General features: G+C 37.9%; 3 protein-coding genes across 3 annotated transcripts; 1 reads left to right on the top strand and 2 right to left on the bottom strand.

Moving 5' to 3' along the window:
- Window positions 1-2,578: 2,578 nt before the first annotated feature.
- Window positions 2,579-3,712, bottom strand: LOC121767796 (zinc finger A20 and AN1 domain-containing stress-associated protein 5-like). The gene has a single exon (XM_042164127.1). The coding sequence runs from the start codon at window positions 3,709-3,711 to the stop codon at window positions 2,941-2,943; it is 771 nt and encodes a 256-aa protein (XP_042020061.1). The 5' UTR covers window position 3,712; the 3' UTR covers window positions 2,579-2,940.
- Window positions 3,713-6,345: 2,633 nt separating this feature from the next.
- Window positions 6,346-12,829, top strand: LOC121793066. The gene is made up of 9 exons (XM_042191270.1): window positions 6,346-6,946; window positions 7,764-7,864; window positions 7,955-8,324; window positions 9,461-10,288; window positions 10,428-10,479; window positions 10,655-10,719; window positions 10,806-10,912; window positions 10,992-11,079; window positions 12,219-12,829. The coding sequence occupies exons 1-9, from the start codon at window positions 6,824-6,826 to the stop codon at window positions 12,528-12,530; spliced, it is 2,046 nt and encodes a 681-aa protein (XP_042047204.1). The 5' UTR covers window positions 6,346-6,823; the 3' UTR covers window positions 12,531-12,829.
- A 246-nt stretch (window positions 12,830-13,075) lies between these two features.
- LOC121793067 lies at window positions 13,076-13,927 on the bottom strand. Its single transcript, XM_042191272.1, has one exon. The coding sequence runs from the start codon at window positions 13,861-13,863 to the stop codon at window positions 13,168-13,170; it is 696 nt and encodes a 231-aa protein (XP_042047206.1). The 5' UTR covers window positions 13,864-13,927; the 3' UTR covers window positions 13,076-13,167.
- Between the last annotated feature and the right edge of the window lie 233 nt (window positions 13,928-14,160).

Below are 14,160 nucleotides of genomic sequence, written 5' to 3'. Positions count from 1 at the left end.
TTTGGTCTTACACATCATTTTAAATGTGGATTCCACGATTCAGTAGATACTATTTCCACCACATTTTCCTCTCTCTCAATTACTTATCAATTATACATTAAAACCCGTGTCATTTACAACATTATTTTTTTATGGACAGTAGAAGATGTTCCTCCACTAGCTGTTTTTTATGCAAATATTGTAGGTCTATAGTACTTGGTTGTTCTGATTGAGAAGCGCGAAACGAATGGATCAAGTTATATGGAAGATAACCGATCGGGTGGATCAGTTAGCAAATGTCGTTGCCACTTGATCAAGGCGTTCTCGCTCTCGCTCACCACCAATATAATTTACAACTCTCAAACTTGCACTACTTTAACAGTAAAGCGGCAAGTACGGGGTCGATCCCACAGAGAAACCGGTGTATCGAGTGTGTGAGTAGTGAACAGGGTTCGGCTGCTGCCACGCTTTATGTTGAGAGTTTTTACGCTACTGGATTTATGCTAAGCAGAATGTAAACTAACTACTTGATCAAGCTACTCATTGTGCTCACACAATTAATGGATCAAGTAAGCGACATACGGAATTAAGAACTTAACTACCTAAGCATGCTACGAAAAAAAACACAAACACTTTGCCATTCGTCATGATTAAACACTGAATCAAAAACTAAAAAGCGAAACTGAACTCGAACAGTAAACAAGATGACGAAAACAAAACAACTCCGATTTTTATATCCAAAACTCAGAACAGTGCTGTGAACATGCGGAATACAAAAAAGATCAAAACTTTAACTACGGAACAACACGGAATCAAACTAAGCTGACAATTTTAAAAAATAGAAAGCGAGTAAAGCCGAGAAACTCTCGGTCGGAAATTTTAGACAACGCCGAACAGATATTGATTACTCTGTCGCGCTCCCTTCAGTCACTCTCTCTCTCTAACTAACCATTTCTAAGCTATCTTTAAAACTGGAAAGTTGAACTAAAAGAAAATGAAACTAAGCTAGAAGTCGAAGGAAGAAGATAAAAAAGGATCCTCTCTTTATGGCAGCACATCCTTTATTTTTAAGCTCGCCGCAACGACCTCCAGCTAGATAACGATCTCGGCAGAGGATATCCGCTCATGTTGTGATCGAGCGTCTCATCATTTGATACGTGCCTTCCTTCTAGAATGACGTCGCTCCTCAATAACAGAATGATGATTCAGCTTTGTCATTGCATCTTGCGTATCAGCACATGTCTCATTCTAAAACGTCGTCCTTGATAACAGAATGATGATCACCATCCAGCTCATTAGCCTCACGTGTCCTTCTACTAGAACCTAGTGGTCCCCGCCTAACTGCTTGATTACTCCTTTGATCAACTACTCCGATTTTTGACCTTTTTCACGTTTTGTACCAGCTTGATCAGCTTGCCTTGTTGCCCTTGGTTAAACGACATTCATGCACAATTAACACTCGCTTTGCACGATAAACTGATCAAGTAGCATACATTTTACCCCTAAACCGATGCATGAAATAGGCCTTATCAGTACTCCTTCCGTCCTTCAAATATTGTCTCACTTTGACCCGGTACGGGTTTTAAAAAATGTAATGAAAAGTGGGTTTAAAAAGTTAGTGAAATATGAGACCTACTTTTATATATTGATTTTATAATAAAATGTGAGTTAGTGGAATATGAGATCCACTACAAAAAATGATATAAAATGAAATGAGACATATTTTATGGACGGATGGAAAAGGAAAAATGAGACAAATTGTCAAAGTGTCCACAGTGGGGGAGCCGCGACCCGTGGCTCTGGTGCGCGGCCCCCACTGCAGAGAGCCACGACTGGCGGCTGGGAGCCGAGAGCTGAGAGGGAGCCGCGGCCCTCACGCGGCTCAGCCTTGTGTGCCGCGGCCCACCACTGCAGCGGGCCGAGAGCCGTGGCTCGGCACCAATTTTTTTCTTCTTCTTTTTTTATAAATACACACCATTTTTCCTCCATTTCTCTACCCCAATTCAAACACCACTCTTTCCAATCTATTTCAATTCAACTTTTGAAATATTGATTCCGACGATGAACGGTACCAAGAAGCGGTAGATCTGGAGTTCCAAAACCTGGATCATAAATATTTTTTGTGCAATTTTTTTTATTTACAATCCAAATTGTTTTATTTTAATTAAAATTATAAATATCATAAATTATAGTCTAATAAAATTTATTATAGTTAAATTAAAAAATATCATTAAAAAAAATAAACAAATTAATTTTTATTTTGGAGCGGGTCACATTTCGTTGCCTTTGTTATTTACCATTGTGGAGAGCCCAGGAGAGTCACATTTGGTGGCCGGGCCAACTTTGGTGGCCCTCGAAGGCCACTATTGTGGACACTTTTAGGACGGAGGGAGTATTAATTAATACCATCCTCGATAGCAATTATACTTCGCCCTTCTTTATACGTCTTATCTCGACAGCCCATAAAGACCTCTCTACACATGCACTTGCCCATCTCGACAGCCCAGAAAGACACATGCACTTGCCCATCCTTTTTCTGTCAAATACCTTTCCAACCTCTTCTCGAGAAAATTCTTCCAATAATTTACTACTCTAACACTTATAACCAAAAAATCCATCTCATAATTCTAAAAAATACATAAGACTATTAAATATATCTAGCAATTTTGCCACAACAATAAAAAATCTCTTTTATACTCCTAACAAATGAAATAAAAAGAAATAAAGGGAAACCAAAAAAAAAATCAACGTCGCTTAAGCCTTTGCACTGCATCCTCTCTTTCACAGTTCCACCCTGGGGCCACGAGACGCGTCGACTCAGCGAGAAGAGAAATGCAGAAATAACACGAGGATCGAGCAACGATCTCCTAGTATTTCCACACTCGATTTCTTCACGAGACGAAGAAATCCTCCCTGATTGTTCATTGCACGTAAACGTCTCCTCATCCATGCTTTTTAGCTTCAAATTTTGACTATCTTCGCGGCTCTGACCAACGGATTCTCCCTCGCGATCGCCTCACGTCCGGCGGTCTTGTAGTCGTAGCTGCAGTCGTGGCGATCGGAGTACCGATGCTCGGCGCAGAAAAGCTCGCCGCACCGGCACCTGAACCCGGTCAAACCGACTCTCCGGCTGCAGCCGGAGCACCGGTTCACTTCTCTCTTCGCCTCCGGCCGATCCTCCTTCAGATCTGCGCTCGTCTCGAGGAGCTTCAGTATCCTATGCGGAGATGACCTCGCGGTCGAGCTGGATCTGATGGATCTCTCTCCGAAAACACGGATTTTCGGCTTCGCCACGCCCGACGCTGGCGCAGGGACCGCGGCTGCGGAGATGGAAGCCTCTGCAGGCGTGCTGAAGCATTTCTGGCATAAGTTATTCGCGGCAGAATTCCCCGCCACGCCGCATTTGACGCAGAGCGCGATGTTATCAGGTACGACGTTGAACTCCGTCTCCTCCGGCCCTGTCTTCTGCGCCATTGACGTCAAATTTTTCGTATTTCCGTCCTTTTTTAGGGAGAGAGAGAGAGAGAGGGTATTTGGAAATGTGGGGCGTTTTGAGAGAGAGAGAGATGGGGGGCTGCAATTTGAAGGTCGTAAAGTCGGTCGACATGTAAGAATAATGGGTTCATACTTCATGGGGACGCGTATCGGCCAATTTGCTGACGGATATACCCCTCGTGCTTTCTCTGAATTGCGCTCTACATCAGTCTGACGTGGCATTATATTCATAATCATCATCCTTTTTTGGGTTCATTTTTATTTATTTCACGTACCTACTCCACCCAAATAAATTATTGCCATTTGCCAACTTGTTGATCGTAATTCATAGAGTTAGGTTAGGAGGGTTCCTTGCTCTACTAAATTTATAGTGCTAAGAGCATCCACAACCGTGCTCTTGTCAGCGGCACGGTTGTGGGCCTGGGCGGTACTATTCATGCCTGCTCTCTGGCAAGAGCACAACACCCACAACTGTGCTCTTCCGCAAGGACGAGCACAATTAATTTAATATTCAATTAAACATGAACATTTCCATAATACTAAAATTCATTAAAAAACATAAATAATATTACAAATGACAAATAAAATAAAAAACGACATAATTAAAATCCTAAACATTAAAAATTACATAATTAAAATACTAAAAATTAAAAAAACCACTGCTCGTTGCCGAATTTCGCCCACATGTGTTTGATTAGGTCTTCTTGTAGCTGAATGTGGGTTGGGTTATCGCGCATTGTGTGCCTTGTCTCGATCCTCTGGCCAACCGTCGTATGCTCACCTCGGTGTGTATTTATAGATGATTTTGGGGAAAAAAAATAAAAAAAACTCAAAAAAAATCAGAAAAAAGGGAAAAAACGGCCATATTTTTTAGATTTGGATTTTTTTTAATAATTTTATATAATTTAAAAACGATTTTTAAAATAAAAAAATAATAATTCAAAGGCAACGGCTTTGCCGTTGCCCAATCACCACGTCTCCTGCTCGATGCATCGAGCAGCGCCGTGCCAGCTGTCCTCGTCCTCGCCGCTGGCACGGACGTCGGCCTTCACTCCCACCACCGTTGTGGATGCTCTAATTATTAGTTGCTGGGTATTGTTGGAGATATGAATAAATTTGCGTTTTGATTCATTATGAATGTAGTACTATATTATTCTAACAAATGATAGCCGTCTATATTGAATATTCACCTGTCGCAATGGCTTTGAATTTATAGTTTCGGAAATTGTATTTCACTCTTTCAAAAGTGTTGAATTTTCCAAATGTTAATATTATATAGACATATAGTACTGGATTTTCCAATGTTACTTACCAACAATTGGATAGTTTAAGGGTTAAAGTGAAAATAATTTATACCCCTCGTTCGATTGCCAATTTCTCTCCATGTGTTGAAGTTGAAGCTCACTTCGACGTATTGTTTTAAACTCGGTTTACTATTTAATTATGACACACTCACAATTTCTGTACATTGTCCTTTTCTGCTTGATTCTTTCAACCTTGATTCTATAGTATGTTTTTCAACATTTTTTTCGTCTAGCCTATTGATTCTATGATAGTGGTGGTGTCCAACGACAGTGATTTGTGGGTTCGATTTCAATTTCACTATAATACTTTCTCCTTCTTGTTTTCTAATTTCGTTCGAGGACTTTCACTCTGTTGTAGACGTCACTCCATGCCCGTCGTGACCCAATTGCACATATGATGCAATTACTAAATATATATACGAGGATGAGTATCTTGGTTTTTGTTCGATTGGCTGTGATTTCGGTATCGCATTTCATATTTGGCGGTGGAATGGGAGACGACAACTGGTGGGCACAAGTGGGTTGTTTGGATTGGACGTGGATTGTGAGACAACGACAGATTGACAATATGTTTATTGTTTAGTTAATTAATTGATTAATTAATAACTAGCCGATAAACTATTTTTATTTGATTTAATCAATATTTCAATTTTGATAAAATAAAGAGAAATATATTTTAAAAGAAAATGTCCTTTTAATATTTAATTCATCAAATAATCTATGACCCACTATTAAAGGTGAGCAAAATATTCGAAATCCGCTACAAATTAAATTGAAATTTAAAATTCAGTTCATATTTTAAGAATTTTTTAAATTCATATTGGGTCGAATTTGTTTAAAATTTGGATGTTGGGATCGAATATTTTAAAATCTGAATTATATTTATATATATAATAAATCTATTATTATTACTAGCATTATAAACTTAAATAATATAAAATATTTGTTTAGAAACATTCTAATGGTATTTGGTAATATTAGATTTTCGTATTTTGATATTAGATTTTCTTCTCTTTTTTTTTGGTTTTTTGGTATTGAAAATTTTTAAATACATTTTTATGCAATTTAAGATTTTGAAGGACAGATTTCATAGTTAGATTTCAAATTTTCTGATAGTTCGGACTGAATCTGATTAATTTTTCATAAAATTTTGGACTTTCGGACAATGTGGACTGAATTGGGCATGAATCCAAGCTGAATCTGAACACTCACATACCGACCATTAATCTTTTTTCTTTATATTGTAGGGAATATATGGTTTATGAAACTAATGTTTGATAACCATTCAAACGAATTGTTTGATATCGTAGGAAACTTTCATTCTATTCAACAAATTAAAAATTTAAGTCATGATCAAAATAAATAAGAAATTATTATTGATTATAATTTTTGCTTTAAAAATGTTCTTATTAAAAGGGAGACGAAAAATTATATGCTAAAGCCAACCTAGTTTTTCGATTGTTGGGGTGGGCTACCCAATCAGCCCAAGCCCATTTTATCAAATATTGTGTGCATCATATTTAGGATTATATTTATAGTACTACTATAATTTTGTTGGCAAAATATTTGAAAAGTGTTAGTGTACTAAAATAGAGTTCGTAATTTTCCTATTTCGCCCTGTGGCAATGCGCAATTGCGTCGTAGGGTTCGAAGTCCTTTTCCTCACTACCAACAGCTGCTCTTCTTTCGCCGGAAAGCATCCGACGGTGTACCTCCGCTGCCCTGCCGCAACCACTCCTATCAAGTTCTCTCTATAAATCAACATTCAGTCGATTTACTTATTCGATTAGTTTTTGTCTCTGTTTCCTGAAAATATCCCCATACTCATTGAATACATTTATATACTCTCTTCTAAATAAGTACTCCAATATAATAGTCATTCTATTTGTATTTGGTTCACATTCCAAATAACTTCTTGATCTAGCGAAAATAGGCCAATTACTGTTTTCCTTTCAATTCTCTGCTCATTGGAAGGGCCCGATTGAGCATTGTAGCTCTTGTTCGAGATTATCAGCGAATTTGTGATAGGGTTTAGGGGTGAAGTGATGGGAGGAGATGATCGGACATTTGGGGCTAATTTCTCAAGTGAAGGAGTTTCAAGACTTCGAGGTGTTGTCGAGGAGAAGCTCAAGGAGTTCATGGGTGACTACACCGATGACACTTTGGTGGTAGGAATTGAGTTTCACCGAGAATTTAATTGACAGTTGTTATCAGAACTGTGTGTTTGGGGATTATAGATTCAACTATGTAGGCTTGTTTCGTTATTGTATCAGGATTGCTTGTGGTTGTTTATATAAAGTGAATCATGGGCCATTATTTTGATCATGTTAACAATGGCTATTTGAATGAGCTGCATATCGGTAAGCCGAAATGTGGTGCATCGTGCATGAAAAGATATGGAATTACCCAATCTCATGTTCAATCTGGTGCTGAGCTGGAATTGTGTTAATTTGAGTTGTGTTTAGTCATTTATGGTGGTTAAGCTTTCTTTCACCTTTGCCTTGATTATCATTGCCATCTAGCTGCCCTTATTTCGTTTGAATAAAGCCGCATGCCTAGTAGTAGCCATTTAGGACTACTTTCCCATATACTAGTATATGCATTTATTGCATGCACGCCTAAACATCTCTTGGGGATAATGTGTGTTTGTGAATGTCATTTAGCTGGTGTCTCCCCTGTCAGTTTGTCACCTGCCAACCCTCATGTTTTATGGTACAATAATACATTGACCATAGACTTGTCTCCTTTTATCAAACTTTGACTTCCTTTTCAACTTATTGAATATATTCATTTTTCCAGTGCATGTATGTGTGTTTTCTATGGTTTGATCTGTACTTTGGATATGACAACTTGTATTCGATTATGAATTTGTACTGTTGTGTGTCTTTTTATTTGATTAGATTCTGTTGGTGTCGACTTAGACCTCTCTCCCTGTTTTTTTATTGTGTCCTACATATTGCTGATCTTCTATAGTTTATAATCCAGGAATATGTGATAGTCTTGCTAAAAAATGGTAGGAGTAAGGATGAAGCGAAGAATGAACTAGATGTCTTTTTAGGAGATGACAGCGACTCTTTCATATCATGGTGAGGTTACTACAATCTGCAGTTTAATATGAAATGCATCTGTTCTCACGTTTGATCATGCTTTCTGACTGTTGTGAACTTTTTGAACAGGTTATGGGATCATCTGGGGTGTAACTTAGGTTTATACGCCCAAGCACAAGAACTTCAATCAGTAGGATCCCTCAAAGCAGACCCTGCTGCAGGGGATCAGAGGAAAACTGGATCTGATCAGATTGAATCTGAAGCTGATAAAGGAAACTCTGTTGAAACATATGGGCACCATAAAAATCGGGAAAATAAAGGGTCTGTAAGGGGTGGTAATGATGAAGTCCCCCTTCCTTGGAAGTCTGTGGCCAACAATGTAAATATCAGAGATGAAAATCAGATTAATGATTCTCAATCCAAGTCACATCGTTTTCCTCAATCAGCAATTCATAAAAAAAGAAGGCAAGATAATGATGATGGGAAACAGCAAAGAAAGGTGATATTTTCATGTCTTTTGAACAATATTAGCTAGATTCTGTACAATGTTATGTTCTATATGAGATATTTCAAAGGGGCTTAGAACATTGATTTTTTTATTGTCTTCCTCTTCATTGCTCTTGAGATCTTGAGATCAGTTTCCAAGTTTGTTTTGTGCCCCTTAGACGTATTATAGTATTTCTCGATTTGCGTTTACGGAGCTCTGCTATTTTTTTGAACCTATCTTATCTGGTATTTATGTATTTTGCCGCCTGGATATTCACCAGTAGAGCAAAACCCCTTGAAGGGAAATAAAGTACAGTACTTAGGTATAACCTTCGCCATAGACGTGTCTGTTACTCTGTGTTATATTGTTTGAGACTGTTTGTACAACCCAGGAGACAATGTATCTCTTTTACAATGATACAATACAATCATATGAAGAGTGAAATACAATCAGCATTATGTATTTTCAGATACTACTAATCTACTTATACAAATAATAATAGGGATGGATCAAATCCAATCAAGGAGTGTTTTCTTATATTTTATGAAGTAAAGGATCATTACAGCTGTTTGCAAGCATTTGAGAATGTATATTAAATACTAACATTCTAATATAATTAATTCAAGGAATCCTTCGTTGAGGCTGTCACTGTGATGGTTGTTATGGTGTCTATATGTTTTGGTTTATGATTTTGTGGATCTGTAAAGCTTAAGATATCAATTTCAGCAGTTTTAGCATCTCATTTGTTATTTTTAAAATACTTATAACTAATTCTACCATTCATCAACTATAACCTGCCATTGATAATATTTGTAGTGAACATGCTTCTCTGGAGTCCTTTACTTTGTCATTTGTTTACTGACCTTCTTGGTTGAATAACTTGAACTTGACTATAATCGTAGACATAATAGATAAGAATTTCATTGACTCTGACAGAAGTGCTCTTCCTATCTTTAGAAAATCAATTTTTTAGCCAACAACTCTTGAAATCATAATCATGTAGCATTCTCTTTCAGAAAAAAGATCGAAAATGTATTTGGAGAACATTTTGCTCTTGCTGTAATGTGAAACTGCTTGACCTTTATCTTGGAAACATGTCACGCTCATGTGCTTTTTTGCTTCTCTTATTTGTTGCTTCATATTGGCAGAGAGAAGTGTCCCAGTCAACTGTTAGTGCCCCAAAAAGGCTACTGCAATTTGCTGTACGTGATGCTGTTGCTACTTCTAGGCCATCAAATGCCACAGCAGAGCCTTCACTCAAACGTCTACGCTCCGTGGTTTCAACAACAGAGTCATATGCAGAAGCACACCCTCAGAGGATTCGTCGTGCTTCTATGTCTGTGGCTATTAAAGCTATGGCAGAAGCGGTGAAGGATGTAACAAAAGTTAGGCCTTCCCGTAATGTGTTTGATAGGCTTGGTAATGCTATGAATGGCCCAAAAACTAGCAGTCATCGAGAACATGGATGTATTGCTGAAGATGCTGTTGATGAAGATTTTAATGTTGAGATGAAGAGTCTTCACTCTTCTTATTACCCAAGAGATGATATCAGCATGCTGCAAGAAGGGAATATGTCATCTTTTCATGAAGAAGTCATGGTTACTGGTCGGGGATATGACAGAGAAAATTGTGATCAAAGGGGTCGGGAAGGAACAGATATTTATCCATCAGACTCATCTGGTGAAAACTGGGTTGAGAGGTCCTTGAAGTTTCAATATGGTGCTGCTGATCATGTTGGTGGAACACCCAACAGACCACCCAGAGATATTATTCAACCTGCGACAGTGCATAGTGCAATCCTCATGAGTGATTCCTCTGTAACGATGAAAATGATGAAACCTCCGTTACAGGAAGAAATAGAGGCATCTGAGATAGATAGTCGTGAAGGAATGCGAGGTGCTGATACCGTGTCTACAAAATCTGAAGCGTGGTTGATGAAAGAGTACAGCAATCATATTGTGCCTGTTAGTGGAAATGTGAGAAATTTAACTAAGTCCATGCATTTTATTTCTAATTTTCATCTTTTCTCCATGTTATATTGGTAGCTAGTTCCGTTTATGTGTCACAACCGTGTTATTGTTATTAACCTGTTTCTTCTGACCTGCTTTCTAATAGGCTAAGCCTGATGCCACTCTGCTCGAGTCTGAAAGGAGTCATGCAGAAAGCGGTGAGCCTTATATAATCCCTTTTGTTATACTTTTCTCTCAAATACTTTTATTTTATCCTCTAGTTTAGTGGTTTTCTTGGCCATTGAAGGATATATTTCTCATCAGATGATGCATTACCATCTTAAAAAGAAATGTATCTCTGGTTTGCTGATTCTTATCACTTAATGTATGCAGGTTTACGCAATACTGGTCCATCACCAACCGATGATGCTGATTCTCGTACCATCTTTGTTAGCAATGTAACAACTTATTAATCCTCAGGTTTTCTCTTTCGGTGGATTCTGAGATTGCATTTTTTCTAATTTCCTCCATTTTGTGACTATAGGTACATTTTGCTGCCACGAAAGATAGCCTTTTGCGACATTTCAACAAGTTTGGAGAAGTCCTGAAAGTTATTATCTTAACTGATCCAGCTACTGGGCAACCAAAAGGGTAAGGTGTTTCAGATGCTTGGTTTCCTTTATGGCTTTATCTATTTTATTGTATTTCTAAAGAATTCTGTTTAATTCAGATCAACATATATAGAATTTATGAGAAAAGAAGCAGCTGAGCTTGCTTTGTCTTTGGATGGCACGTCTTTTTTGTCACGCATTTTGAAGGTATGTAATTAAAGGAATAATATTGGTTATATAGATGCATGAGTTGCATAATGGTTTGCTGAAGTTGATATCCGCTTCTTGCATTGATTTTTTATTATGTGCTATTCCACTAAATGTTTTAGACATTTACTTGGAGCCTAATCTTACAAATATTCGTACTAGGTTACTTGGAGAATTTTATTTATCAAAGATTCATTCCACTTAAGTTGTTTGCTTGGGACCAAAAAGAGTGATGCAGTGGCGCAGGGTTTTGGAATTGGGAATGCAAAAAATAATTATAGTGACTTGAAATAATAATACTCCTTCTGTCCCCAGAAAATAGACTAAGTTGTAAACGTCATGGGTTTTAATGCACAATTGGTGGAAGTAGTGTAAGTGGATTGTGGGGTCGACATTATTAGTATTTAATTGTTTAACTTTCCATATTTAGAAATTGGTCTAATTTTGATGGATGGCCCAAAATGGTAAAACTTATCTATTTTTTTGGACGGAGGGAGTATATGATATGAGATGTTCAATTGTCAAAAATGCAATTTTATCCCTGGTCTCCTACTAGACCACTTAAGCTTTACCCCTTTGTTATATGCTGGATCCGCCGGTGGTGTGATGGGTATGTAGATGGGCCTAATTAGTCTCTAATTTGCTTGAAAAATGTTTTCAATAACATAAATGAGGTTGTATTTGCATGTTTCGTCATTCATTACACTGTTTTGTTTAAACACTAAACATTTTATCATTCTCTAATTTCTATGTTATTTAAAGACTGTTACTAAACATATATGCTAATATCAGCAACATTATACTAGTACATATGAAGAAGCATGGTTACTGGGCTCTGAGTGAAGTTGAAATATTTTAAGTTTTGCTATTATAAACAATTGTGCTGAGTTCTTGAACTAAAATTCCTTTCTGATATTATTGTGTTGGATTGCCAACTGAAACCAAAATTCCAATTTAACATTATTGTATTGTTTCTCTGTGCATGACACAAGTAAATCTAAATTAATTATGTCTTTTTAACATGTTTATTGCTCAATGTTGTGGAAAAGGTGTTTATTAAGCACCAATTAATACTTGAGCTTATGTTTAGATTATGATCTGGTGTGTGGAGCATCTTTAACACTTGAGCTTATGTTTAGATTGTAAAGAAAAGCTCTGCTCAGCCGGATACTGCATCTGTTATGACATGGCCTTGTGTTGCCCGGGCATCTCCTTTTGTTGTTCCAAGATATGGCAGAGCTCCTTTTGCTAGAGGTATGGCCAGTTTATACAGGGGTGGTGGTCGTGTAGCTATGAAGCCTGGTGCACGGAGTTTCCAGTGGAAGCGAGGGGCTGACTCAACTGTGACCACAGGTCAGGCATCCAACAGCATGATTGCATCACCAAGTACACGTAATCTCACATATGTCAGAGCAGAAGCCAAGACAAATGGGAGTTCAGGATCTGCCTAGGTTGGTTAAATTATCCATCATCAGGTGGCTCAGCGCAATGCAGGGAAATTTTGAATATCAGCATTGGCTGACATGATCCGCGAAGTGAATGAGTTGAGGAATAATATCCTCATTTTGCTTTACTTTAGTATAGTGAAGATGGGGCAATTCCGGATGTTACATGGTAACAGCAGGAGTCTATTGTGAATATGATGGACTGAGTGCGGCCTAGACATTATGCTCTTAGAATGTTTTTTGTTTTGCATTGATCATGATCGTTTGAATAGGAAATGGAAAATAAAAAATGAAAGTTTGCCGAATATCTCTTTTCACTCTTCGCTTATCTTTCTCTTTTGATTAGTAAATGAGCTCACTTTATTAGGTCAATATTGTCAGCCCAAAAGCTTTAGTTGAAATCAATTGGCTTCTGAAGAACAAGAAAGGGTTAATTAATATACTACCAACAGTTGATATTTGAATAATCAAATGCTCAATCACTTTTTATAATTTTCTAATTCCATTGTGTTTAGTAAACAGATTAAATAGATATACGAGACAAAGAAAAGTAGACCAGATTAAAGCCAGAATCAAGTGGGAGTGAAAGTGAAACAAATCAAATACGGTCATAGATAGATAAGAACAAAAGAAAAAGCAAAATTCATCTAGATAGCAGAGCGTATATGAAGGTAAGCGATGCACCAGCAATGCAGAGATAAGTAACGCCACGAACACGCACGAAAAAGGTATTCAAACCCTTGGCAACCTGAAGAGTGAGGGTGAGAATCTGTAGCCTGCCTTGCTCCTCCATCTTCTTGAAGAAGTACATTGGCTTCAACGACCGCCTCAGCATCAATGCTACCGAAAATGGCAGCCCAAACGCCAGCAAGCTCTGAATCGACACCTCCAAAGGCGCTTTACTGTACGACATCCAGGCTCCCAAACCCAGATGCACCAATCCTAAACCGGCTAAAACTTTGCTCAAGCTGTAAACACTCCTCATCATCGTCTCCAGAACTTGCCGCGTCTCCTTAGCCAGTGCAGATAGATCTCGATCCACAGTCGGCCCCGTGATTTCCTGGTACTCAGTTTCATTCGATTTCTTTTCAATTGGAGTTTCATTCGATTTCTTTTCTCCACTGGATAGGAATCTGATTTGATTAGGGTTTTGAAAAGGATGATTGAGTGATTGAAGGTTTGATCGTCGGTTCAGAAAAACTAGGGCGTAATCTGATGATATGCGATTTGGTCGTAGATGACCAAGTTTAGCAGTTTGGGAAGGAGGGAGAGGAGAGGGTTTTGATGAAAGACAACGGCGAAGAAGATTACATGTAATAAGCTTGCGAGAAGCCGCCATGGCGGAGAGATGGGAAGTAGGTTTTGTGAATAAAACACCCAACCCTCTTCGTTCATATACTTATACATGAGAGAGCATCAGGATGGATATCCCCACAGGGACATCCCAAAACATCATCGGACATCCTAATGTACAATAGCGGACAAGCACTAGGACATCCTGGCGGACCAGCACAATAATAAAAATTCACAAATTTACAAATACGCAATTACGGAATTAAAATTTCGACACGAATACGACGGAGAAAGTGCAATAATAATTTTTAAATAAAAAAAAATTAAAATAATACAATGCAAC

Source organism: Salvia splendens, chromosome 2, assembly GCF_004379255.2.
Source record: "Salvia splendens isolate huo1 chromosome 2, SspV2, whole genome shotgun sequence".
NCBI lineage: Eukaryota > Viridiplantae > Streptophyta > Magnoliopsida > Lamiales > Lamiaceae > Salvia > Salvia splendens.
This window is presented reverse-complemented; position numbering and strand designations above follow the sequence as displayed.